This window comes from Staurois parvus, unplaced genomic scaffold (genome assembly GCF_062004578.1).
Source record: "Staurois parvus isolate SC_StPar_1 unplaced genomic scaffold, SC_StPar_1.0 ptg000362l, whole genome shotgun sequence".
Classification (NCBI taxonomy): Eukaryota; Metazoa; Chordata; class Amphibia; order Anura; family Ranidae; genus Staurois; species Staurois parvus.
The window spans coordinates 8319997-8344099 of NW_028318158.1; the positions used below are offsets into that span (position 1 = coordinate 8319997).

General features: G+C 43.7%; 1 protein-coding gene across 1 annotated transcript; it reads left to right on the top strand.

The window, feature by feature from the left end:
* Window positions 1-649: 649 nt before the first annotated feature.
* SRP9 (signal recognition particle 9) lies at window positions 650-23337 on the top strand. The gene is made up of 3 exons (XM_089685079.1): window positions 650-822; window positions 17469-17537; window positions 22783-23337. Exons 1-3 carry the CDS (start codon window positions 751-753, stop codon window positions 22900-22902), a joined length of 261 nt encoding a protein of 86 aa, XP_089541205.1. The 5' UTR covers window positions 650-750; the 3' UTR covers window positions 22903-23337.
* Window positions 23338-24103: the final 766 nt, after the last annotated feature.

Below are 24103 nucleotides of genomic sequence, written 5' to 3' on the forward strand. Positions count from 1 at the left end.
AGGGTGTGATGACTTGGCATACGATTTGCAAGTCGCATTGCATACAAATCACATGCCAAGTCGTACCCGATGTAACCGGGGGCTTAGTTGGGCTATGTCCCATTCAAACCTGTCAGGACAGGAAATGAGGGGAGATTCCTGCAAAAGGAAACGCAAGCAAAAACAAAAGCGCAATTTTAGTAAAGTGGAGAAAGGATAAAACTTCATGTTTTTATTGCTGTCTGTGTCTTCCTGTCCCAGAAATAGCAATACTCCTGTATTCGTCATTTGGGAGTTACTAGAACAGGAAGAGAGGGAAAATTTCCCTAACGGGGTCATAGATATACTGTAAACACCTATGCATAAATATGTACGATAATGTAAATATATTTGTATTTGTATTATGAAGTTGGTCAGTATAAAGGGCAGTTATATGGAGGAATTTTTCAGGCAATTAGGAACCTTCTGCAGCTATGTAGTCTCGGTACCTCCAGCACCCTTAGTCATATAGAGGGCACGGTGCTGTTCAAATGCGGGCCGCCAGAGGGCGCGCCGCACAGCCCTTCCCTCACAACGGCGCTCCTTCCCACCACAGAGTATGCCGCGGCCCGGAAGTGTTCGCTGCTCGAACTCGGCGGTCAACACCGATTGGACGGAGGTCAAAGCGGCAGCCAATGAGCTGCACGGATGGCGGGGATGTGGAATGCTGATGTGTGATCCCGGCTTCCGGCCTCCCAGTCATCCATCCATAGGGGAGAGAAATTAGACACCATGCCGTACTACCGAGCCTGGGAGGAGTTCACCCGGGCCGCTGAGAAGCTCTACCAGGCTGACCCTATGAAGGTGAGGAGGGGGGCGGGGCTGTGCATCTCCATGGTAGCAGCTGGCTGTGTGACATCTTGGTGAGGCTGGGACTTCTAGTTCTGTACACAGACCGGCTTTACTCCCAGAACAGGCCTTAGTGTGGTTTTTGTATTCAGGGGGACTAAAACTCCCAGCATTTCTATCTATACTATATCCTGGATAAGCTGGGGCTTCTAGTTCTCTACACAGACAGGCTGGGCTTCCAGTATAGGCCTGTGTATCCAGAGGGACTACAACTCCCAGCAGCTCTGTGTGTTATCCTGGTGAGGCTGGGACTTGTACTTCTCTATACTTCAGGCTGTGCCTCTATTACAAGTCCCACTATGCCCTGTGTATCCAGATGGACTACAACTCCCAGCACCTACCTGTTATTTCCTGGTGGGGCTGGGATTTGTAGTTCTCCAAGCAGGCTGTGATTTCATTACAGGCTTCAGCATGCCCTGTGTATGCAGAGAGACTACAACTCCCAGCATGCCTGTTTATATCAGGTCCTGGGGCTTGTAGTTCTCTGTACTACAGGCTGTGCTTCCCTTACAAGTCCCAGTATGCTCTGTGTATTCAGAGGGACTACAACTCCTAGCAGCCCTGCCTTTTGGGAACTTGTGAGGCTGGGATTTGTAGTTCTGTCCACTGGCAGACATGGTCTCCATAGCAGGCCCCAGTATGATCTGTATACCACAGGGACTACAACTCCCAGCAGCTGCCTGTACCTTGGTGAGACTGGGGCTTGTAGTTCTGCAGGGTGTACCTTCATTTAACTCCCAGTATGCTCTGTTTCCAGAGGGACTACAATACCTAGCATTCCCGTGTTTATCATGTCCTGGGACTTTTATTTCCCCATACCACAGGCTGTGCTTTCATTACAAGCCCCAGTACACTCTGTGTATTCATAGGGACAACAGCTCCCAGCAGTCCTGTCTTTTGGAAGCTTTGACTTGTAGTTCTGTATACTGGCAGACATAGCTTCCATGGCAGGCCCCAGAATGCCGTGTATATCCAGAGGGACTACAACTCCCAACATTCCCATTTATATCAGGTCCGGGAAGTTCAATATTTTACAGGGTTTACTTCCCTCATAGGTCCCAGAATGCCCACTGTATTGAGAGGGACTACAGCTCCCAGCAGCCCTGCTTGTGGAAGCTGGTGAGGCTGGAATTTGTAGTTCTGTACATTGGCAGACATAGCTTCTATGGCAGACTCCAGTACGACTTGTGTATCCAGAAGGACTACAACTCCCAGCAGCCCTGCTTGTGGAAGCTGGTGAGGCTGGGACTTGTAGTTCTGTACATTGGCAGACATAGCTTCCATGGCAGACTCCAGTATGACTTGTGTATCCAGAAGGACTACAACTCCCAGCAGCCCTGCTTGTGGAAGCTGGTGAGGCTGGGACTTGTAGTTCTGTACATAGGCAGACATAGCTTCCATGGCAGGCCCCAGAATGACTTGTGTATCCAGAAGAACTACAACTCCCAGCAGCTGTGTGTGTGTTATATCCTGGTTAGACTGGAGGTTAGTTCTACATACTGCAGGCTGTGTTTGTAATACACACCCCAGTATTCCCTGTGTACCCAAGGGACTACAAATCCCAGCAACCCTGATTATATATTAACCTGGTCTTCAGAGCATGGTGTTCCACACAGAAAGCTTCATATCAAATTTAGAAAAATAAGCCCTTGTATTCACACCAAAAGGAGCTGCAATATATATATATCCTTCTACAAGCCTTGTTAAAAAAAAAACACTTTAGCCTTTAATATCACTTAAGGCTCTATTCACTCTTCTGCAACTTGTCATGTGACTTTGGAAACATGTGGTGTGACTTGTCATACAACCTTGGACCCCAATGAGTACCAATCAAATCTGTGCAACTTCAAAGTATTTCCTGCACTACTTTGGACCGACTTTCATGCGACTTGAGGGCTATAGACTTCAATGTAAACCTTTCAAAGTTGCAAGAAAGTCACACCTGAATGATATATATGCAACTTTGTAGAGCACAAACAATCATCCTAGGTTAAAGCCAAAGTCGCATCAAGTCGCACTGTAAAGTCGCAATGAAAATCGCACGTTTTTGGAGTCGCGTAAGTGTGAATGGAGCCTTAAAGTGGTTCTAAAGGCAAAAGGTTTTTTTTTTTTACCTTAATGCTTTCTCTGCCTTAAAGCGGAGCTCCACCCTAAAGGGGACGTTCCTCTTTAAGGACTGGTCCCCCACTCCCCATTAAGGATGCAGGGGGGGGGGGGTACCTGAATTTAACAGGTACTCACTCCCACCTTCTTCTGCTACATGACGTGACAGGTCCCAGAAGACTACGGGACCATTCACAAAGCGCAATGCTACTTGCACATGTGCAGTGGGCACTTGGCTGTAAAGCCGCAAGCTGTCACAGCCGGGTGCCCACACTGAAGATGCCAGCGCCTGGAACACAGGATTGTTGGTAAAACGGGCTGTGGGGAGGATACCGTGGGATTCAGGGACAGGTAAGTGGCTGTTTTTAAGTCGGCATCTACAGTTTTTGTAGCTGCTGACTTTTTTATATTTTTACAGTTTGGCTGCAGATTGGCTTTAAAGTAAAAATCTTCCAATAGCAGCATCCCCCCAGCCCCCATTAAATGCTTATCTGAGTCCTCAATCGATCCAGCGCTGTGCCCAGTTGCAGGTCTTTCCTCCCCTCTTCCTGGTCTTACGAGCTGCACTGATAGCAGCGGGAGTCTCTGGCTTCTGCTGCTGTCAGTCAAGTCTTATGAGGATGGAGCAGGGTCAAGCTATGCTGTATGTGTCTATGGACACACACAGCCCAACTTGAGAGCATCGCATGAGTGCCCCTAGAGAGGAGGTAAAAGACTCCTCCACAGAGCAGGTAAGTAGAACATTTTGTTATTTTAACAAAAAAAAAACAGCCTTTGCAATCCGTTTCATCAAGAGGAACTACAACTCCAAGCAGCCACATATGTATTATAACTGAGTATCTGAACTCAATCACTAAGTTCTCACATAAGCTGTAATGTGTTATCAGTTTTTTTTTTTTTAATTTGCAGCTTTTGGTAAAAGAATCCTGGCTGATCTCACCTTGAAAGCAGTGCATCAGGCACTTCCTGTTTGACAGTGGTCTTCCAGTTGTGCTTTTGTGTTGTCACCTTGTCATGTGCACCCCTGGTGGAGACTACAGGTGACTGTGCCAACACACATTGCTCAGGCATGATCTGCTGTTATTTAGGGGGTCGGTCCAGAGCAGTGATGTGCAGCTGATGCTGGAACAAGTGCACGTAGATAGGAAGAAACTGAAAGAGGCTGGAGGAGAGGAGAGAAAATAGTGAAACTAGGATTTTGTAAAAAAAAAAAAGAAACGGTTGTTCATGATACAGAGTGCTTTAGCAAACGACAGCTGCCCATACACTATACAATCCGATCTTACAATTTCTGTACAGTCTCCTTTATATTTACCAACATTTTATAATAGGACAAACCAAAACAATACTTTTAATTTTTAGCAGGTCCTTGTATTACATAGTTGATGGTAGATCTGAAGGAGTATATGGTCACCTTAAGTGTCATCCTGTTGGGTTGTACATGTACTTTATGCTGACATGTCATCAGCACAACAGCTCTGTAGGTTTGCAGGCATTGGGAGAATGAAGGGGTAATGTTAATGGTGTGTTGTCACTGGAAGGGGGTGGTGCTGATGGTGTGATGTCACCAGGAGGCAACACACTCTGTGTGATGTAGCTGAAAGAGGGGGCCACTAGCCTTTTAGAGCTGTTGGTAGCCACACATCCCTTATGTTTTCACATCGGAAAACAGCCTTTTGTTTGTGAGCACCTATAGATTAGGAATAAATGAACATTTACCGATCCCAATGCTGTGATGCTACATGTGAGCTTCGTTGTGTTCATGACTTTATTATAGGTGTACTTTAAAGTGCAGAATGTGCCCAAAAGTAGTGAAAAGCAGTAAAAGCACTTTTAGGTTGCATTCCTGCAGGCCTCCTGTGTTTGTTTTATGTAAACTCAGAGAACTTGATCTGGAAAACAAACTTTATACTACCCAGATCACTCTCTGCTGTCTTTTAAATGTATATGCGTATGTATGTGTTTAAGTGTGTTCAGAGTTCCTAATCTGCACCTTGAGGCACCTAATCACAGGTAAAGGAGCAGTGTGAAATATACCATTTTACATTCTTACATGCATTTTTATGTTTAGACATGTCCTATTAACACACATAAATGCATAGGTGGTAGACCCAGCCCAGGATATGGCGAATGTACACAGAGACCTGGTAGGCCATGTCTTGGACACCAGATATGTACATTTTTAACTGTTTTGGGCTTTTTATAAACTGGTAATTAAAGTGTTTCTAAAGGCTCAAGGTTTTCTATCTTTATGTATTTTGTGCATGAAGGTAACCCCCCCCCCCCCCCCACAATCTTTACCTGAGCCCCCTCCAATCCAGCATGTTCTCAACAGCCTCTGTTGTCTGGGGACTCTTCCTCCTCATTGACTGAGACAGCAGCAGGAGCCCATTGGCTCCCACTGCTGTCAATCATAGACAGTGAGCCTGTGAGGAGAAAGTGGGGGGGTTGGGGGGCCGAGCCACGGCTCTGTGTCTTATGCATGCATAGAGCAGTGGCTCAGGGATGAGCACGGGGTGGTGCCCTCAGGGCGAGCGGTTTTCCCTGAGGGCACTGCTCGAGGTGGAGGAGCCAGGAGCGCCAACAGGGACCCGAAAAGAAGAGGAAGAAGGGGCTGCTGTGTGCAGTACCACTGCGTAGAGCAGGTAAGTATAAACTTGTTAGTTTTGTGTTGTTTTTTTTTCAATGACAACGTTTTAGTGTCACTTTCAATACACTGTGCAGAATTATTAAGCAAGTTGTATTTTTGAGGATTTATTTAAGAACAACTACAGTGCTCTTGGCCAATCCAAAATGTTAATAAACCTCAAACCTGAATATTTAAGAAAGTAAAAGTGAGGTTTTGGCTTTCTTAGGAGAATATCTGTGTGTGCACAATTATTGGACAACTGTTAGTGTGCAGAATTATTATGCAACTAAATGAAAATTTTCCCACTTCACTTATTTTCATCTGTTAAAGTGAGAATGATAAACAACTCAAAATGTACAAAATAAACATTTCTGACATTTAATAAAAAAAGTCAAGTACAGTGGCTAAATGGTTAGCACTTCCGCCTGGCAGTACTACGGTCGTTGGTTCAAATCCCAGCCACGGCACCTCCTGCCTGGAGTTTGCATGTTTTCCCTGTGCCTGCGTGGGTTTCCTCCGGGTACTCCGGTTTCCTTCCACACTCCAAAGACATGCTGGTAGGTTAATTGGATCCTGTCTAAATTGGCCCTAGTATGTGTATGTATGAATGTGAGTTAGGGACCTTAGATTTTACGCCTCTTGAGGGTTAGGGACTGATGTGAATATACAATATACTGTATATATGTAAAGCGCTGCGTAAATTGATGGCGCTATATAAGTACCTGAAATAAATAATAAATATAGCCACCTTTCTTTTCAATAACAGTCATAAGCCTTCCATTCATGGAGTTTGTCAGTTTCTTGATCTGTTGACTATCAACTTTTTGTGCAGCAGCACCCACAGCCTCCCAGACACTGTTCATAGAGGTGTATTGTTTCCGTCACCGTAAATCTCCTGTTTAAGAAGGGCCCACAAGTTCTTAATAGGGTTTAGGTGAGGTGTGAAAGTGGACCATGTCATTATTCTTTCATCTTTAAGGCCTTTACTGGCAAGCCACGCAGTGGAGTACTTAATTTAGCATTGTCCTGCATAAATATCATGGTCTTCCTGAAAGATGCAGATTTTTTTCCTGTACCACTGCTTGAAGAAAGTGTCTTCTAAAAACTGGCAGTAGGTCTGGGAGTTGATTTTGAGTCCATCTTCAACCTGGAAAAAACCAACTAGCTTGTCTTTAATAATACCAGCCTATACCAGTACCCCACCTCCAGCTTGCTGGCATCTGAGTTGAAGTGGAGCTCTGTGCTGCTATTGATCTAGCCACGGGCCCATCCAATTAGTCTGTCCAGATTCACTCTCCTCAGTCCATAAAGGCTTTCGTTTGAAAAATCGGTCTTCAGATATTTCTTGGCCCAGTCTTGACATTTCAACTTATGTGTCTCGTGCTTGGTGGTTGGATTTCAGCCTTTTTTACCTTAGCGATGTCTCTGAGCACTGAACACCTTGGACTTCTGGGCACTCCAGATAGATTGCAGTTCTGGAATATGACAGCACTGGAGGATAATGGGTTCCTGGTAGCTTCACATTTGATTCTTCTCAAATCTTTAGCCTTTAATTTGTGCCTTTTTATTTCTCAACATATTTCTTGCAACCTTTTTGACTATTTGCAACAAAACGTTTGATGGTTCTGTTATCATGCCCCAATATCTTAGCTGTTTCAATAGAATTTGAAAGACTCTGAAAGAGTTTGTTTTACAATTTTTTACTTTTCAGAATCGGTTAAGTCTGTTGATTTGTGTTGATTTCCTTAGGCTACACCTTCCCTTATTACACATATACACATTACCTGATATGCCTAAATCCAGTAAGCATTCAAGTTTATACAGCTTATACTTGTCTAATAATTGTGCACACAGTGTAAATATTATGCCTTGAACGCTCCTGAATTTTATTTTCTTTGGAAACTTGGATATCACATCTATCTGGGAAAACCAGGACCCAGCATCTAAATGCAAGCGGCCACAGTCGCAAATGTGAATGGGACCCAAGGTACAAAGAAGGGGATTGCACAGAGAAAAAAAAATATATTTCCTAGCTTGTCTACCAGCTAGACAGCAAAAAAAAGGTTTTACTTGAACGGCATATGTGGAATCTTCACTTGCTAGTCAAGACCCCTCTACCCTCTGTATAGTGTAGTCCTAACTTACTCTGAGAGGCTCCATATTGGAGCATAGAGCAATGGATAAATTAAAGGATATGTTCACCTTTAAAAAAAAAAATAATGCATATATCTTTGCAGGTCGCAGGTGCAGTGTCAGGTTTCTGCAGACTGCCAGTGTAGCAATTACTGAATTGCAGGAAGACCAATGAACTACGAGACCGCTCACCACTGCCCTCATAGTTCATTGAGAACCACAAGCTGTCAGCCTCAATGGCTGATGGTAGTTGTAGTTTATTCATTCACAGAACTCTATGAATGAGTGACGTGGCTGGGCAGGCAGAACCCTGCACAGCCGCACTGTTTTTAAATTGTAATAGTGGGTGCGGGGACAATGGAGGTGTCACAATGGGGGTGTGGAGGCTGCTGATTTAGTAATATGTTACTCCCTGAATAAGGGTAAACCTAAAACCTGAAAGGTAAATCTATCCTTTAAGGAGAGCTATGCCTAGAGACTGTCGTTCCTTCCTTAAAGATGCAGTGACACTCCAGAAACCAAGAACATCACAATGAGCCTTTATTCCTTTTTACTGCCACTGATGTGTGTCATACATTGGCAGCAGTGGGGGTTTTGCGCTCATGCATGTAAATTTTACAAGCCGACTGTTGATTTTCAGATGGAAGCCATCCGGTGACTGTACAGTACATGCTAGAGGGGCCCAAGTACAAAAATGCTGATTGCCCTCCATATGTTATATATCACTGCTAACACCAGAGTGAGAGCAATCATTCTAGATCCATTATTCATGATTAACTCTAAAGTGATGCAAATAGCAGCGATTTTGCATTGAAGTCAATAAGATGCGATTTTGTATTGAAGTCTGTTATCATTATTGGCACTTTTTATTTTTTTTTTCTTTCTGCTGGCAAAATGACGATAACCCTATGTTCAGCCATTAATTGTTGGTGGCCGATATATCAGTGCACCACTACCATTGAGAACGACAAGCCGTCTTCCGTGGTGACAGATGCGACTTGTAGTTTGCTCATTCACAGATTGCTGTGAATGATTAATGGTGATTTCAACTATGACAGCGGCTGCAAGGGAGAGGAAAAAAATTGTAACTAGCACCATTTTATTCTTCAGACTCTCTACATTTACTACATTTAGAAAATATATACTGTTTGGGGTTTTTAAACTAACCTTTGTATCTAAAATGATTATTTTAATGTTCACAAATAACGCACCAAAATGCTCCGCACTCCAATTAGGTGCAAGAGCCTTAAAGGGTGTTCCTGCAATTAGCTGTGGGAGGCAGCTCCATTGAATGCAATGGGAGGCTGCCAACTCCTGCAACTAATAGTGGCCACTCGCATGTAATAGCTGATGCAGCACTCACATGTGAGTGGCCCTGGACACGCGATCTCTCGCATGTGGTCGCAGCATGTGAAATGATATGCAAGTGGGCAGGATTAGCTGCTGGAGCTAGCAGCCTCCCATTGTTTTCAGTAGGGCTGCTTTCTGCAGCTAACCGAGGAAACCTTTAGTGGGATTCTCGCATTTAATTGGAGTGTGGAGCATTTGTAGGTGTAAATGGTGATGTAGATGGTGCACCAGGTGGGAACTGAACCCAGAGCTGCATGGAGCTATATAGTGATTGTGCTACACTTAGAACATTTTGCTCTTTGCAGTGCTGTACCTTTTGTATAATGCAGCATGTAGATCCACCAAAATCAAAGAGCTTGCACGATACTTTACCAATCTTTTTGGTAAATCTGTTGTTGGTTCTGTTTTAGCTGTTCATTCAGCTGTTGGGCTGGAGCTCTCCTTTAACTGGTTCTGTTGAGATCTATGATGTTAGGCCTGTTGCCCCCATAGCCTCATCCTGTACACTGAGCTCTGTGTGTGGAATTGCTGGTGTCTGCTGTGCTGTAATGGGATTGGAAAGGCCACAGAAAAGGAGGCAGCAGAACACAAGGCTAATCTTACTGTACATTATTTTTAGACTGATTAAAATGATCCGGTTGCTATGGAGATCTGAGCATATATGACTATGAACCCTGCAAGGCTTACAGTAAATTCATACTGCTCAGTAGTCTGAGGGTTAAAGATTTGCTAAGTCCCAAGCTTCTGTAAACTTTGCCTCAACCCTGGTAAATATCACATTTTATTGTGTCGGGAAAAAAAGAGCATATATTAAAACGGTTGTAAAAAATAACCTGAAATCTTCCTGTGGAAGAGCTTCTGATGTGGTGTCTGTTACCTGACACCCTGATACAAAATGTGTGGCTCTGTCCACCTTGGTCAGATCACCTATTGATGAGGGGCATCTGAACAGGTCCTGTGACTTTGAATTCTTGCACATGAGTTTGCTTGTTAGAGACATGGGAGCACTGTGAAAAGTAAGCTGGTGGTTATAAAGGCTGAAGGTGTTTTACCATCATGCATTCTATGTATGAATATTAAAAAACCTTTTGTGTACTGTTCCCCATCCTCACAATACTTACCTAAGCCTGATATCGAGGAGGTCTCTGTCTTCTCATTGGGAGCCATTGGCTTGCACTGCTCTCAATTACAGCCAATTAGGAGAGAGTGGTGGGGGGGGGGGGGTGGGATCATGCTCCTAATGAGATGACGGATGGTGTGCTGGGGTATTTCCTCCCAGATCTGGACCAGGGCAACACTGGGCTCCTGCACAGTCTGGAGGTGCAACCTGGTGGCCTCGGATGGACCGAAACGATATCCCAGAGGTGTTCTATTGGATTTAATTCAGGCAAGCGTGTGGGCCATTCAGTGGTATCAATTCCTTCATCCTCCAGGAACTGCCTGTATACTCTCACCACATGAGGCTGGGCATTGTCATGCACCAGGAGGAACCCAGGACCCACTGCACCAGCGTAGGGTCTGACAATGGGTCCCTCCATGAATATGCCTCCCCAGACCATCACTGACCCACCACCAAAACGGCCATGCTGAACGATGTTACAGCATAATGTTCTCCACGGCTTCTCCAGACCCTTTCACGTCTGTCACATGTGCTCAGGGTGAACCTGCTCTCATCTGTGAAAAGCACAGGGCACGGGCCTGCCAATTCTGGTGTTCAATGGCAAATGTTAATTGAGTACTATAGTGCCGGGCAGTGAGCACAGGGCCCACTAGAGGACTTTGGGCCCTCAGGCCGCCCTCATGAAGTCTGTTTCTGATTGTTTGGTCAGAGACACTCACAAAAGTGGCCTGCTGGAGGTCATTTTGCTGGGAGACACCGCAAACCTTCTGGCAATGGCATGTATTGATGTGCCATCCTGGAGGAGTTGGACTCCCTGTGCAACCTCTGTAGGGTCCTGGTATCACCTCATGCTACCAGTAGTGACACTGACACTAGCCAAATGCAAAACTAGTGAAAAACAGTCAGAAGAGATGAGTAGGGAAAAAAATATCAGTAGCCTCTACCTGTAAAGCCATTCCTGTTTTGGGGGTCGTCTCATTGTTGCCCATCTAGTGCACCTGTTGTTAATTCCATTAACACCAAAGCAGCTGAAACTGATTAACAACCCCCTCTGCTACTTAACTGACCAGATCAATATCCCAGGAGTTTTGACTTGATGCTATACTTTGATTAAAAGTGTTACTTTTTTGAACATTGTATAATTAAAAAAGTAAAGAACCCAATGATGATCAAGTACCACCAAAAGAAAGCTCTACTTGTGTGAACAAATGATATAAATTGCATTTGGGTACAGTGTTGCATGACTGAGCAACTGCAAGTTAAAGTAACACAGTGCTGAATAGCAAAAAATGCCCTGGTCATGAAGGGAGTAAAACCTTCCGGAGATCAAGTGTTTAATAGTCCTGTAATCCATATTTGCCTGCCAGAGCCCTTAGGAATAGCTTGTACTTCCTCCTATGGTAGAGCATGTACTCTGCTTTCCTTCTCCCCAGGTTGCAGTATTTGGGCCTAGCCTAAGGCCCAAACACAGTCACTCATGGGTGGGAGTTCCAAAACCCAACACGGAGCTTACACAGGACTAGGTGAACAGGGTGACTGTGCAGCATGGGGAAAAGTATTGGTGGGGATTGGGGAAGGTGGGATAATAAGTGAACCTATTAATTTGCCTTGAAGAGGAAATCTATGCACATCAAGAATGACAGAAAAGTCCGTAGTCCGTCTGCATACTTTATTATTATACAGGATTTATATGGCGCCAACAGTTTGCTCAGCATTTTACAATATAACAGGAGACAATACAGCAACAATACAGTTCAATACAAGAGGGTTAGGAGGGCCCTGCTCCTCGGAGCTTACAATCTAGCATACTTGTTCTAGTTTGGCGATTTTGTTTATCGAAGGAAGATGGTCAGCAGGATTGCCAGGCAACTATGCAGCTATGGCAGCTGCCATGCTCTTTCCAGGCATGGTTTCCTTTAAAACTGTAAATGTGTTCAATCTCCTCTGATTCGGGGCTGTTCCAGGATTTCCATAAAGTCTAAAAATATCTCCTTTCCTAGAGGCATGCTGTGCCCATGTTTGGGAGCAGCTTGTCGTGTTAGGCGCTACCCATCCCGAATGATAATTTCTTCTTAAGAGCCAGGTAATAAAATATTCATCGGCGGTCTTGTGTGAGCGGGGTGGGGATATTTTGGCTTTAAGGCTATCTCCCGGCTCTTCAACACGCTCCCTCCCTGTCTCATGAATGTTAGAGGTGTTAATGGCTTGTCTTTTCAATCAAGCCGCCTTGTGAAGACCTTCTCATTCTGTTGCCTGATGGGCCCTGGGCTGTTAATTGGATAAAGTGCAAACTCAACAACAAGCGATCTTTATGAGGACAAGAGATGGTCGGTGTGCTGGGAGTGTTCTTGGCGCACCAGCTGAGCTCCGTGTGCGTGCAGCCGTGTCTGACCCCAGTCGTTTTGTCTTCATGCTCTGCTGATCTGACATTTACATGTCCCAAGTGTTGTGCAAGGCTGGTGACCGCGGGCTGCCGATTCACACAAGTGCATAATCTTGTACAGTGCCATGAGCTATGTCTAACAAGGATCCTGGGTGATATGTTTTAGAGAGAAAAAATATTTTTTGTTATTGCAGTGTTTACACACTAAAGCACTGTGTATCATAAACAATTGTAATTTTCTTTTTGAACCTTGTATATTTATTTATTTCAGTTACTTATATAGCGCCGTAAATTTACGCAGCGATTTACATATACAGTTGCAAGAAAAAGTATGTGAACCCCTTGGGATTACGTGGAGTTTTGCATGAATTGGGCATAAAATGTGCTTTGAACGTCATCTAAGTCACAACAATAGAAGAACACAGTCTGCTGAACATAATACTACACAAACATTAGATGTTGCCATGGTTTAATTGCACATAACATGTAAACATTCACAGTGCAGGGAGGAAAAAGTATGTGAGGCCCTAGCTTAATGACTTCTCGCAGAGCTAACTGGAGCCAGGAGTGAGCCAACCTTGACTCCAATCACTGTGATGATATTGGATGTGTTGCTGACAGCTGTCCTACCCTTAAAAAACACACACCTGTTTTGGGTTTACTGGTTTCAAGAAGCACTGTCTGATGTGAACCATGCCTCGCAGAAAAGAGCTCTCAGAAGACCTACAATCAAGAATTGTTGACTTGCATGAAGCTGGAAAGGGTTACAAAAGTATCTCCAAAAGCCTTGATGTTCATGTGTCCACGGTAAGACAGACTGTCTACAAATGGAGAAAGTTTAGCACTGTTGCTACTCTCCCTAGGCGTGGTTGTCCTGTAAAAATGACTGCAAGAGCACAGCACAGAATGCTGCATGAGGTAAAGAAGAATCCCAGAGTGTCAGCTAAAGACCTACAGAAATCTCTGGCACATGCTAACATTTTTGTTGACACATCTACAATAAGGAAAACATTAAACAAGAATGGAGTACATGGGAGGACACCACGGAGGAAGCCATTGCTGTCCAAAAAGAGTATTGCAGCACGTTTGAAGTTTGCAAAAGAGCACCTGGATGTTCCGCAGCACTACTGGCAAAATATACTGTGGACAGATGAAACTAAGATTGAGTTGTTTGGGAAGAACACACAACACTATGTGTGGAGAAAAAAGGCACCGCACACCAACATCAAAACCTCATCCCCACTGTAAAACATGGCGGAGGGAGCATCATGGTTTGGGTCTGCTTTGCTGCCTCAGGGCCTGGACGGATTGTTGTCATTGATGGGAAAATGAATTCCAGAGTTTATCAAGACATTTTGCAGGAAAACATACGACCATCTGTCCGCCAACTGAAGCTCCGCAGAGGATGGGTGATGCAACAGGACAATGACCCAAAGCATACAAGTAATTCAACAAAACAATGGCTGCAACAGCACAGAATACGCCTTCTGGAGTGGCCCAGTCAGAGTCCTGACCTCAACCCGATTGAAATGCTGTGGCATGACCTTAAGAGAGCGTTTCACACCAGACATCCCAAGAATATTGCTACACTGAAACAGTTTTGTGAAGAAGAGTGGTCCAAAATTACTCCAGATCGTTGTGCAGGTCTGATCTGCAACTACAGGAAATGTTTGGTTGAGGTTATTGCTGCCAAAGGAGGGTCAACCAGTTATTAAGTCCAAAGGTTCACATACTTTTTCCTCCCTGCACTGTGAATGTTTACATGTTATGTGCAATTAAACCATGGCAACATCTAATGTTTGTGTAGTATTATGTTCAGCAGACTGTGTTCTTCTATTGTGACTTAGATGACGTTCAGAGCACATTTTATGCCCAATTCATGCAAAATCCCAAGGTGTTCACATACTTTTTCTTGCAACTGTATATTGTACATTCACATCAGTCCCTGTCCTAAAGAGGCGTACAGTCTAAGGTCCCTAACTCACATTCATACATACACATACTAGCGCCAATTTAAACAGGAGCCAGTTAACCTCCCAGCACGTCTGCATGGCGTGTGGCAGAAAACCGGAGTACCCGGAGGAAACCCACCCAGGCACAGGGAGAACGTGCAAACTCCAGGCAGGTGGTGCCGTGGTTGAGATTCGAACCAACAACCCTACTACTGCCAGGCGGGACTGCTAACCACTTAGCCACTGTGCTGCCCGTTTCTACCCTTTTCCTTCCTTCTTCCTTTTTTTTTTTTTCTATCTCAGTGCTGCTGATCTTCTTTAGCCTCTTTCAGTCACTTCCTGTCTATATCTACTCGCTCCAGCTTGTGCTGAACATCATTGCTCTTTACTGGCTTCTAGATGGTGGCAACAGTGGACGATACCTACACAATGTATGACAGGGTGATAATACAGGAGCACGACTGGTAGACTGCTCTCACCACATCACAAAAAGTGCTTTATAAAAGGATACTTCCCGTCTCCGGGATAACAGTTTTGCTAGACAAGGCATGAAAGAAACTCACTAACAGAAGTGAAATGCTTTTTTTTTTCAGTTTAGTAGTGGAATATTAGAATGTTTGTCAGTTTTTGTTTGGTTTCCTGTGGCAGATTTTCCCCCACTCCCTGACTGGTAAAAGGTTATTTCCAAAACTTTGTGAGGGGAGATCTCTTACAGACCCCTGAAACGAAGCATACCCTGACAGGGGTTCTAAACATTCTCCATTCTGTCCAAAACTAAGAATAAATGTTTTGGCTATAGATACACTTTAACATATTACTGGTATTTCAAAAGTCATTTTCATCTTTTAAAATCTGCAGCTTTCATTAAAGTGTATGTAAACTCCAAATCTATTTTTCAGTATGTTTGGAATCATGGTGCACAGTATACAGTTTTATTAAACAAATATTTTTTTTGTGAATCTGTTGCAAAGTGTTTTACTTGATCCTGCCAGTAAGAGCACGTCTTGTTGCATACTGACAACACTAAGCCTCTGCTTTACCATTAACTGCAGTATTGTCCGCCTACTATGTGAGCTCCTTCAGTTGACTGTTGGGCTGCCTATCATCTAACTCAGGGGTCTTCAAACTTTCAAAACAAAGGGCCAGTTTACTATCCTTCAAACTTTATGGGGGCAGGACTGTGGCCAGTGGGAGTAGAAAATGTCCTAGCAATGGTGGGAGTAAACTATGCCAAAAGGGCCAATTACATCACTGGTGTCAGTTGGAGGAATAGGGCCCATTATTGGTGACAGTGGGTGAATTTGTTCCCCATCTCTAGTGTCAGTGGAAGGAATTGTGTCCAATCTTTTGTGTCAATGGGAGGAACAGTGCTGTATATCAGTGGAAGGAGTAGTTCCCTCAGGGACAGATAAATGCCACATCCAGCCCTCAGGCCGCAGTTTGGAGACCCCTGATCTAAGTAAATGGGCTTTTACAGCCAACTGATAATGCTGCTACTAATGCATGGCACTGGCTTAGCTCTTCACATACCACAATATTCAGGCACTAAACACATAGCAGTGAGACTTCTACCAGATAATGAAAGGCAAAAATAACTTGTCCCCAGCAGCTACACGGGAAAGAACACCAAGAGTGCTGAGGATAAGTCTTGATCGACTACCAAAATGACAAGCAGAAGCGCTTGTCACTTGGACTGTTGATCATGACTGGCGTAGCACTGTCAGCCTGTAACAGAAAGTACACTTACTGGCAGGATCAACAGGTAGTAAACAGGGTCACAAAAGATTTGTTTAATAAAACTATACAGTAAACCAAATTTAGATTTTGGCTTTTCATTTACTTTATACCAGAACTAAAGTCCTGCTGTTGCAAATTGCAAGCAGACGGGTTCTTTATTGCAGAAGAGACATGCAGGGGCTGATTTACTAAAACGGATGCATGCAGAATCAGGGGCATCTGTTCATGGTAGCCAATGAGCTTCTAACTTCAGCTTGTTCAGTTAAGTTTTGGCAATAAAACCTGAAATCTGATTGGTTTATAAGGCAGAGTTGCACCAGATTTTGCACTCTCCAGCCTTAGTAAATAACTCCCGCAATGTCTCTTCTGCAAAAAAATACACCTACCTGTTTGTTTGCTTCTCTGGCATGTAAACTGAGCTGCACATGCGCAGCTCTGCTTACATTGCCAGCAGTCCCTGTGTGCCAGGATGACTGGCTCCGGCGCATGTCCAGGAGTGACGTAATCCTGCGTCAGCCAAAGAAGATGGCCAAAGTCCGGCACCCAGCAGAAGATGCTGGTGAGGGCCGGAGACTGTTGAAGGAAAGTACCTACCAGTTTAGCTTTAAAGCTCAAGAGTTTTTGTGATTAGGATTACATATGATTTAAACATATTTTTGGCTTTCACATTTTTACATACTTCTTCCTCCTGTGCAGCACTAGGAGGTTAGTTGTGAGAAAACATTGCTTCTTCCGAGTATATTTCTGTAAAATAAATTATGAAGAAAAAAAAAGTTTTAAAAACAAGGAAACTGCATCGTAGAGAAAAATCCCCAATCTGTTGCTGGTATAAATTATAGGCACTTCAAGTTGTGCATAGCTGCTGCAAACTCCCAAACGTTACTGAATAAATTGAATGCCGGGGCCCCCTGGACAGACAAGGCTCCAAAACTTTGGGGTAGTGTTGGAACTTACACTAAGCCCTGCCCCCGCACATAACTATTGGCTCTTCATTTCAGGCATTTGCCTGTCAGAATGGTGTGGCCTTGACAGGGGGGTTCAGGAGGATGCCGCAGGTATGTGCAGGATCCCTTTTTAGAAAAGAGTACACGTTTAATGCTGAAACTGGCAAAATACTAACCTATAAGGCTTTTTATTTGAACCTGTTATATGGATATGTGGTATATATATATTATCTGTTGCTGTTATCTGCAGGTTCGTGTGGTGCTGAAGTACAGACATTGCGATGGCAGCTTACGTATAAAAGTCACAGATGACATTGTGGTAAGTTGCCTTATGAGCCAGGCTGCTGGTTTAGCAACTTTTCTATTGCTGTAGAACATTAAGGGCTTATGTACACCATACACACTAGGAACACATTTGCAAGAAAAATGTACGCTGCTCAGAAAAATTAAAGGAACACTTTGAAAACACATATCTCAATGGGGAAAAATGCCATGCTGGATATCTATATTGATCAGGACTGCGTAATATGTTAGGAACGTAAGGATGCCCCATCGTTTGATGAAAATGATCAGCCTACAGAGGACTAAATTCAAAGACATCCTGAAAATCAAAGTGAAAAAATTATGCAGCTGGCTAGTCCATTTTGCTGAAATTTCATTGCAGCAACTCAAAATGGTAAAAGTTTGTATGGCCCCCACGTGTTTGTATGCATGCCTGACAACATCGGGGCATGCTGCTAATGAGATGACGGATGGTGTCCTGGGGTATTTCCTCCCAGATCTGGACCAGGACATCACTGAGCTCCTAGACAGTCTGAGGTGCAACCTGACTGCGTCGGATGGACAAAAACATGAGATCCCAGAGGTGTTCTATTGGATTTGGTCAGGTGAGCATGGGGACCATTCAGTGGTATCAATTCTTCATCCTCCAGGAACTGCCTGTATACTCTCACCACATGAGGCCGGACATTGTCTTGCACCAGGAGGAACCCAGGACCCACTGCACCAGCATAGGGTCTGACAATGGGTCCAAGGATTTCATCCTAATACCTAATAGCAGTCAGGGTGCTATTGTCTAGCCTGTAGAGGTCTGTGCGTCCCTCCATGGATATGCCTCCCCAGACCATCACTGACCCACCACCAAAACAGTCATGCTGAACGAAGTTATAGGCAGCATAACGTTCTCCGCAGCTTCTCCAGACCCTTTCATATCTGTCACATGTGCTCAGGGTGAACCTGCTCTCATCTGTGAAAAGCACAGGGTGCCAGTGGTGGACCTGCCAATTCTGGTGTTCAGTGGCAAATACCAATCGAGCTCTATGGTGCCAGGCAGTGAGCACAGGGCCCACTAGAGGATGTTGGGCTCTCAGGCCACCCTTATGAAGTCTGATTGTTTGGTCAGAGACATTCACACCAGTGGCCTGCTGGAGGTCATTTTGTAGGGCTCTGCCAGTGCTCATCCTATTCCTCTTTGCACAAAGGAGCAGATACCGGTTCTGTTGATGGGTTAAGGACCTTCTGCGGCCCTGTCCAGCTCTCCTAGAGTAACTGCCTGTCTCCTGATATTTCTCCTCCATGCTCTTGAGACTTTGCTGGGAGACACAGCAAACCTTCTGGCAATGGCATGTATTGATGTGCCCTTCTGGAGGAGTTGTACTGCCTGTGCAACCTCTGTAGGGTCCAGGTATCACCTCAGGCTACTAGTAGTGACACTGACCCTAGCCAAATGCAAAACTAGTGAAAAACAGAAGAGATGAGTAGGGAAAAAAATATCAGTAGCCTCTACCTGTAAAGCCATTCCTGTATTGGGGGTCGTCTCATTGTTGCCCATCTAGTGCGCCTGTTATTAATTTCATTAACACCAAAGCAGCTGAAACTGATTAACAACCCCCTCAGCTACTTAACTGACCAGATCAATATCCCAGGAGTTTAATTGACTTGATGCTGTACTCTGATTAAAAAGTGTTTAATTTTTTTGAGCAGTGCATTTCAACTAGCCTAGTTTACATCATTGCAGTGTATTCATGTACATTTAAAAAAAGTAGTACAGCATGCTGCATTTTTTTTTTTGTACATTAACATACCACAACGGCAAGTAAATGTAACTACATTTGAAAAAAAAACAACAAAAACACAAACCCTTTACACATGCATGTGAACCTGCACACGGATTGCGGGAATTGCAGTGTAACTGAGCCCTAGACTGTGCTGCCCGCACATACATACTCCACACCATCCAAAGTGAACACACTATTTTTTTTGTAAGCCAGCCTCTAAGTGTAAATGTAAACAGGAGTAGTGATAAATGGAGGGTGTATCAACATTTGCACACATTCCCTGACATAGGCACTAGGGTTGCACTGATACCGAGTACTTGTACTTATGCAAATCTCCCTGATACCCACAACCGATACCTTTGTGGTGCGATTTGAGCCCGTAGAAAATGAATGGGCTCAAATCACATTGCAAAGAATAGCATGCGATTTGAACTGAAATGCGGTGTGATTCCTGTCCAAATTGCATGCAGTTTCCCCCACTAGCTCATGTGTGATCCCACTATAGAAAGACAAGACAGGAAAGCACCATCTAAGAAGTGCAGCAATGGGCAGTTTAAAATTTTATCACAACTCACATGTTAGAAGTGCAAAATATCTTGCATGTCAAATCCAAAATTGGGCTCTTGTGGTGCTCACAGGGCTGGAAGAGAGGTATAGGCTGTCCGTCCCCAAGCTGACATCACCTTTGCCCAATACCCACAGGGTCTCGGAACTAGCTACATTTTCTCAAGCCCTGTGGGCTCAAATCGCACTGCAAAGGTATCCGTACTCGGTATCGGCGAGTACTTGACCAAAAGTATTGGCAGTTGCCAATACAAAAAACAGTGTCGGTGCAACCCTAATTATTATTATTATTATTATACAGTATTTATAAAGCGCCAATGGTTCGCTCAGCGCTGTACATTACAAAGGGGGACAGAACATGTGACAGAACAATACCAATACAATGCAAAACATGAGGGGATTGAGGGCCCTGCTCTTTCGAGTTTACAATCTAGGATTGTAACCCTAATAAGCAATGATGATGTTGTTAATCATACACTGATGCTTAATACATATGAAGTGGTTCCAGTTTGCTGTGCCCACATGAATCACACAGTAATCTTACCTTAATAAAAATAAACTACAATAAGAATGTGTGTAGCATGCTAAGCAATAAAATGTGTCCAAACTTAAAAAAAACAAAGAACCCCACAAAAAAAACATGAATGTTGTGCTATCATATGCTGAAATCAAAATTGCGTATAAGTATTTACTGGAGTCTCTGTTCCAAGCACCAGTGGATGGGGTCTCGTACTTCGACTTACGAGAGAACTAGTTTCTGCAAAAAATGAGAACTAGAAGGTCTTCTTTATGCCTAAAGGGTGGCTACTTGCTTTCTGTGGAGCCACCCTTACATACGTGCTGCTGGGATTATGCTGTGTATGCCAAGAGCCAGCACACCACAGTCTTGTTTGTGAACTGCAGCATTGTCCTGCCCACCAGCTTGTAGGTTGACCACTGGTTTCCTTGGCTCTTGTATTTGTGATCGAACAGTGTGTGCTCCCTGACAGTACAGGGAACCAGCAGACACTGATCTAGTCATCTGTAAAAAGTGTGTTTCAGAGTCAAATTAGGAAAATCACATTGAAGGTGTTTGGTATGAACATTTACCTGGAGGAAGACCATAAATAAGAGTTGAAGGTTTTAAGACGTAATATTGCCTTAAAGTGTTACTAAACCACAACAGTAAAATGAGTCTGTATATGCAGTAAAGCATGCTTGTTATATTCACTATGGAACCTAAGGGGGTTCCATTGTGTAAAAAAAAGGCTGTTCAATCCTGTCTTCTCTGATCCTCCCCTTCTTTTACTGTACCCAATCCATCTGCTATAGTTAGAGCAGCAGAGACAATTCTGCACATGCTGTGTTTGGTGTGTATTGCTAGGAGAGTTGTGTTTTTTTTATTATTGGGGAGGGTGCATATGATCGGCACTGGCCAATCAGCTCTAGGATAGTCCGAGGAGAATGAAAACTCCTCCTACAAGATAACCCAGTGGACACTGATGGAAGTCACAAGACTGCTATATATTGCTGATGAGAAAAGGCGTTTAGCAGTTCTTTACTAAAATAGTTGCATTTCCATGTTCTGTGTACTGTGGAAGACTGCATATAGTGAATGCAGGGTCCTGGGTTTAGTAACACTTTTAGTATAAAATGTTTGTTAAAGTTGATTTCCTTGTTTGCTTTCACTTTAGTTTGTTTGAACCAAGCTGGTCCAAGTGAATGATTTCCTTCATTAAGTGCTGCAGTGTCTCTAAGCACTGTTCAAACTGCATATAGCTTTAGCAACACACAGTACACAGTGCTGGGTTCCAGCTGTAAGACAGAGACTTCCCCTCTCACACCCAAAACAATGCAGAGTTGGTCTGAGAGGTGCTCTGCCATTCATAGGCAGCTTTCCATTCTGTGAATGAATACAAAGCTTTCTCTGATTGGCTGAGTCCGAGGGGCAGGCTGATGGTGTCACACTCTCCGACTTTCATTCACTCACGAAATACAAAGCTGCTTATTAATGGCCGAGCGCCCCTTAGACTAACTTTGCATTGTTCATGCTGTGAGATTTGAAGTCTCTGGAACCTGGCATTGTGTACTGTATCTAGCTGAAGCTACATGCAGTTTACATAGCGCTTAGAGACACTGCAGCACTTGGTGAATGAAATAGTCTGTTTGGACCAGCTTGGTCCACATGAACTGTTTAAAGTGAAAGCAAACATGGACATCAGCATTAAATTCCCCAGGGGCCCCAGTGCACATAGTACTTGTCTCTGTTTAAAACTGTGCTGTGGTTCCTGAGTAGTGTGACTGGATAGCTGGCCTCTCCTCCTTCCACTGCTATCCAACAACACTGGACAACGGAGATGGCAGCTCTTGAGTATGATGTTGTGGGCTTGTGTTTTTTTAATTGATAGCACTCTTCTTCAGTCCTCTGACTATAGGCAGAACCAAATTTTTATCATCATTCTGGTTGCCAGTCTGTGATATAATTACTAGGAACAATACAGATTGACCACTGACCATTTCTGTAGCTGCCCTATCACCCCAAGATGGTAAGTCTTCAGTGAACACCTGATAGTTCATACACAAAATTATGATATAACTTAAATCCAACAGCCGCAATGGTAGTGGTAGTTATCCCATTCACAGAACTATGAAAGCATGACAAGGCTGGGTGCGCAGAGCCCTGTACAGCTGCATTTTCAAAAAAAATGTGGCTGCGAGTGCTGCTTGAACAGTAACCTGTTACACCCTGAATACTTTGAAAAAAGGTGAATTTATCCTTTAATTGCACTGATCTGTACCCTGTGGTCCTCACAGTATATGTTCCCACACGTCCTACTGCTTGCCATCACGTAGTAACACTAATTTGCACAACACTTTCCATTGATAGGTTCCCTTTAATGAATTAAGTACCCGCTCTCCTTCTCTATGGATCTCTGACGTGCTGCTTTTCTCTGTCTCTTCCAGTGTTTGCTGTACAGCACAGACCAGGCTCAAGACGTAAAGAAGATTGAGAAATTCCACAGTCAGCTGATGCGGCTCATGGTTGCCAGGGAATCCCGCAGTGCCGCCATGGAAACAGACTGAGAGTCCCCAGATAGGACCAACCTGAGCGTACAGATATTTTTTTTTTTTTTTTAAAGTCCATCAAGACGGAGAAATGACTTTCATACAAAGAGGTGGCGAATCAGATAAGGAGCCGGCGTTTAATCTTGCCAACGGTGCTCAGTAGTGGGTTGTTTTTTGTTTTTTTTTGTTTTTTTGGAAAGTGCTATGCTTTCATGTGAAAGCTTCTATTTATTATTGAAAATGGAAGAACGTATTTGAAATCCCCTGTGGACAGCTCACTCTCCAAAACGATTAACACTTAGGCAGCATGTAAATATTATACAGGGGTTTTTTATTATTATTAATTTTTAGGGCTATGGAGAAATTGTCTTTAAGATACGTTGCAAGTCATCTGCCTTACAGTGTTTCACCTCATTTTATTTGACAAAACTAATAAAGGATATTTAATCTGTTTTTGATTTTCTTGTGCTCCTAATTTTTCCTTTAACTTTGTATTGCATCATGTATGTAAGCCTTCACTTAAAGTGGAAGTTCAGTCAAAATCTAACTAAGGCTAAACCTACTTCCAACCCCATTCTCAGACTATTCTTCTGCCTTCTGAAAGGGAAGTATAAGCATCTTTTCCATTCCTGGAGCAGCTTCAGAATAGCTAAGTGTAAGCATCTTTTCTGTCACAGGGTAAAGAGAATAATATTAGGATGGGTTGGGAGTAGATTTAGCATTGGTTACATTGTGATTGAACTGCTTTGTTATGTTTGTGTATTAACTTCATAAATACCAGTTCATTTCTTTCTGATGTAGGTGTTTAAAGACTGTGACTTCATCAATTGGGCATCTATGCTTCTCTATGTAGTGCAAGCATATCATGGATGGTGGGATGGGCCAACAGGGTGCTCTACATAGTTTTCTGAAAACCTCAACAATCCCTGCCTAAGTCCTCCTCTTGGGAGCCCTCAGCCTTGATGCAAGCAGTGGGCTGCCTCTTGGGAGGAGTTTTGCAAATGATAAAATACCTTTTAATGGGTGGTTATTTTTCTGGAGCAGTAGGCATTCCTTAGCAGACTGCATTTGTATGCATAGAAATACAGAAAGGAGCGCAAGACCAGAGCTAGAGGAAAGAATCCAAGATGATTTTATTCGCTGGTTAAAAAATAAAAAAGTCTTGCCAACACCACTCCCCCTTCATCAGGGCTAGAAGAACATACAGTATCTCACAGAA

Bases quoted from the DNA above. Each gene is read 5' to 3' on its own strand.
- SRP9 (XM_089685079.1), top strand. From the start codon at position 751: ATGCCGTACTACCGAGCCTGGGAGGAGTTCACCCGGGCCGCTGAGAAG. The intron at 823-17,468 runs GTGAGGAGGGGG...TGTTATCTGCAG, and splicing joins ACCAGGCTGACCCTATGAAG to GTTCGTGTGGTGCTGAAGTA. The intron at 17,538-22,782 runs GTAAGTTGCCTT...TGTCTCTTCCAG, and splicing joins AAGTCACAGATGACATTGTG to TGTTTGCTGTACAGCACAGA.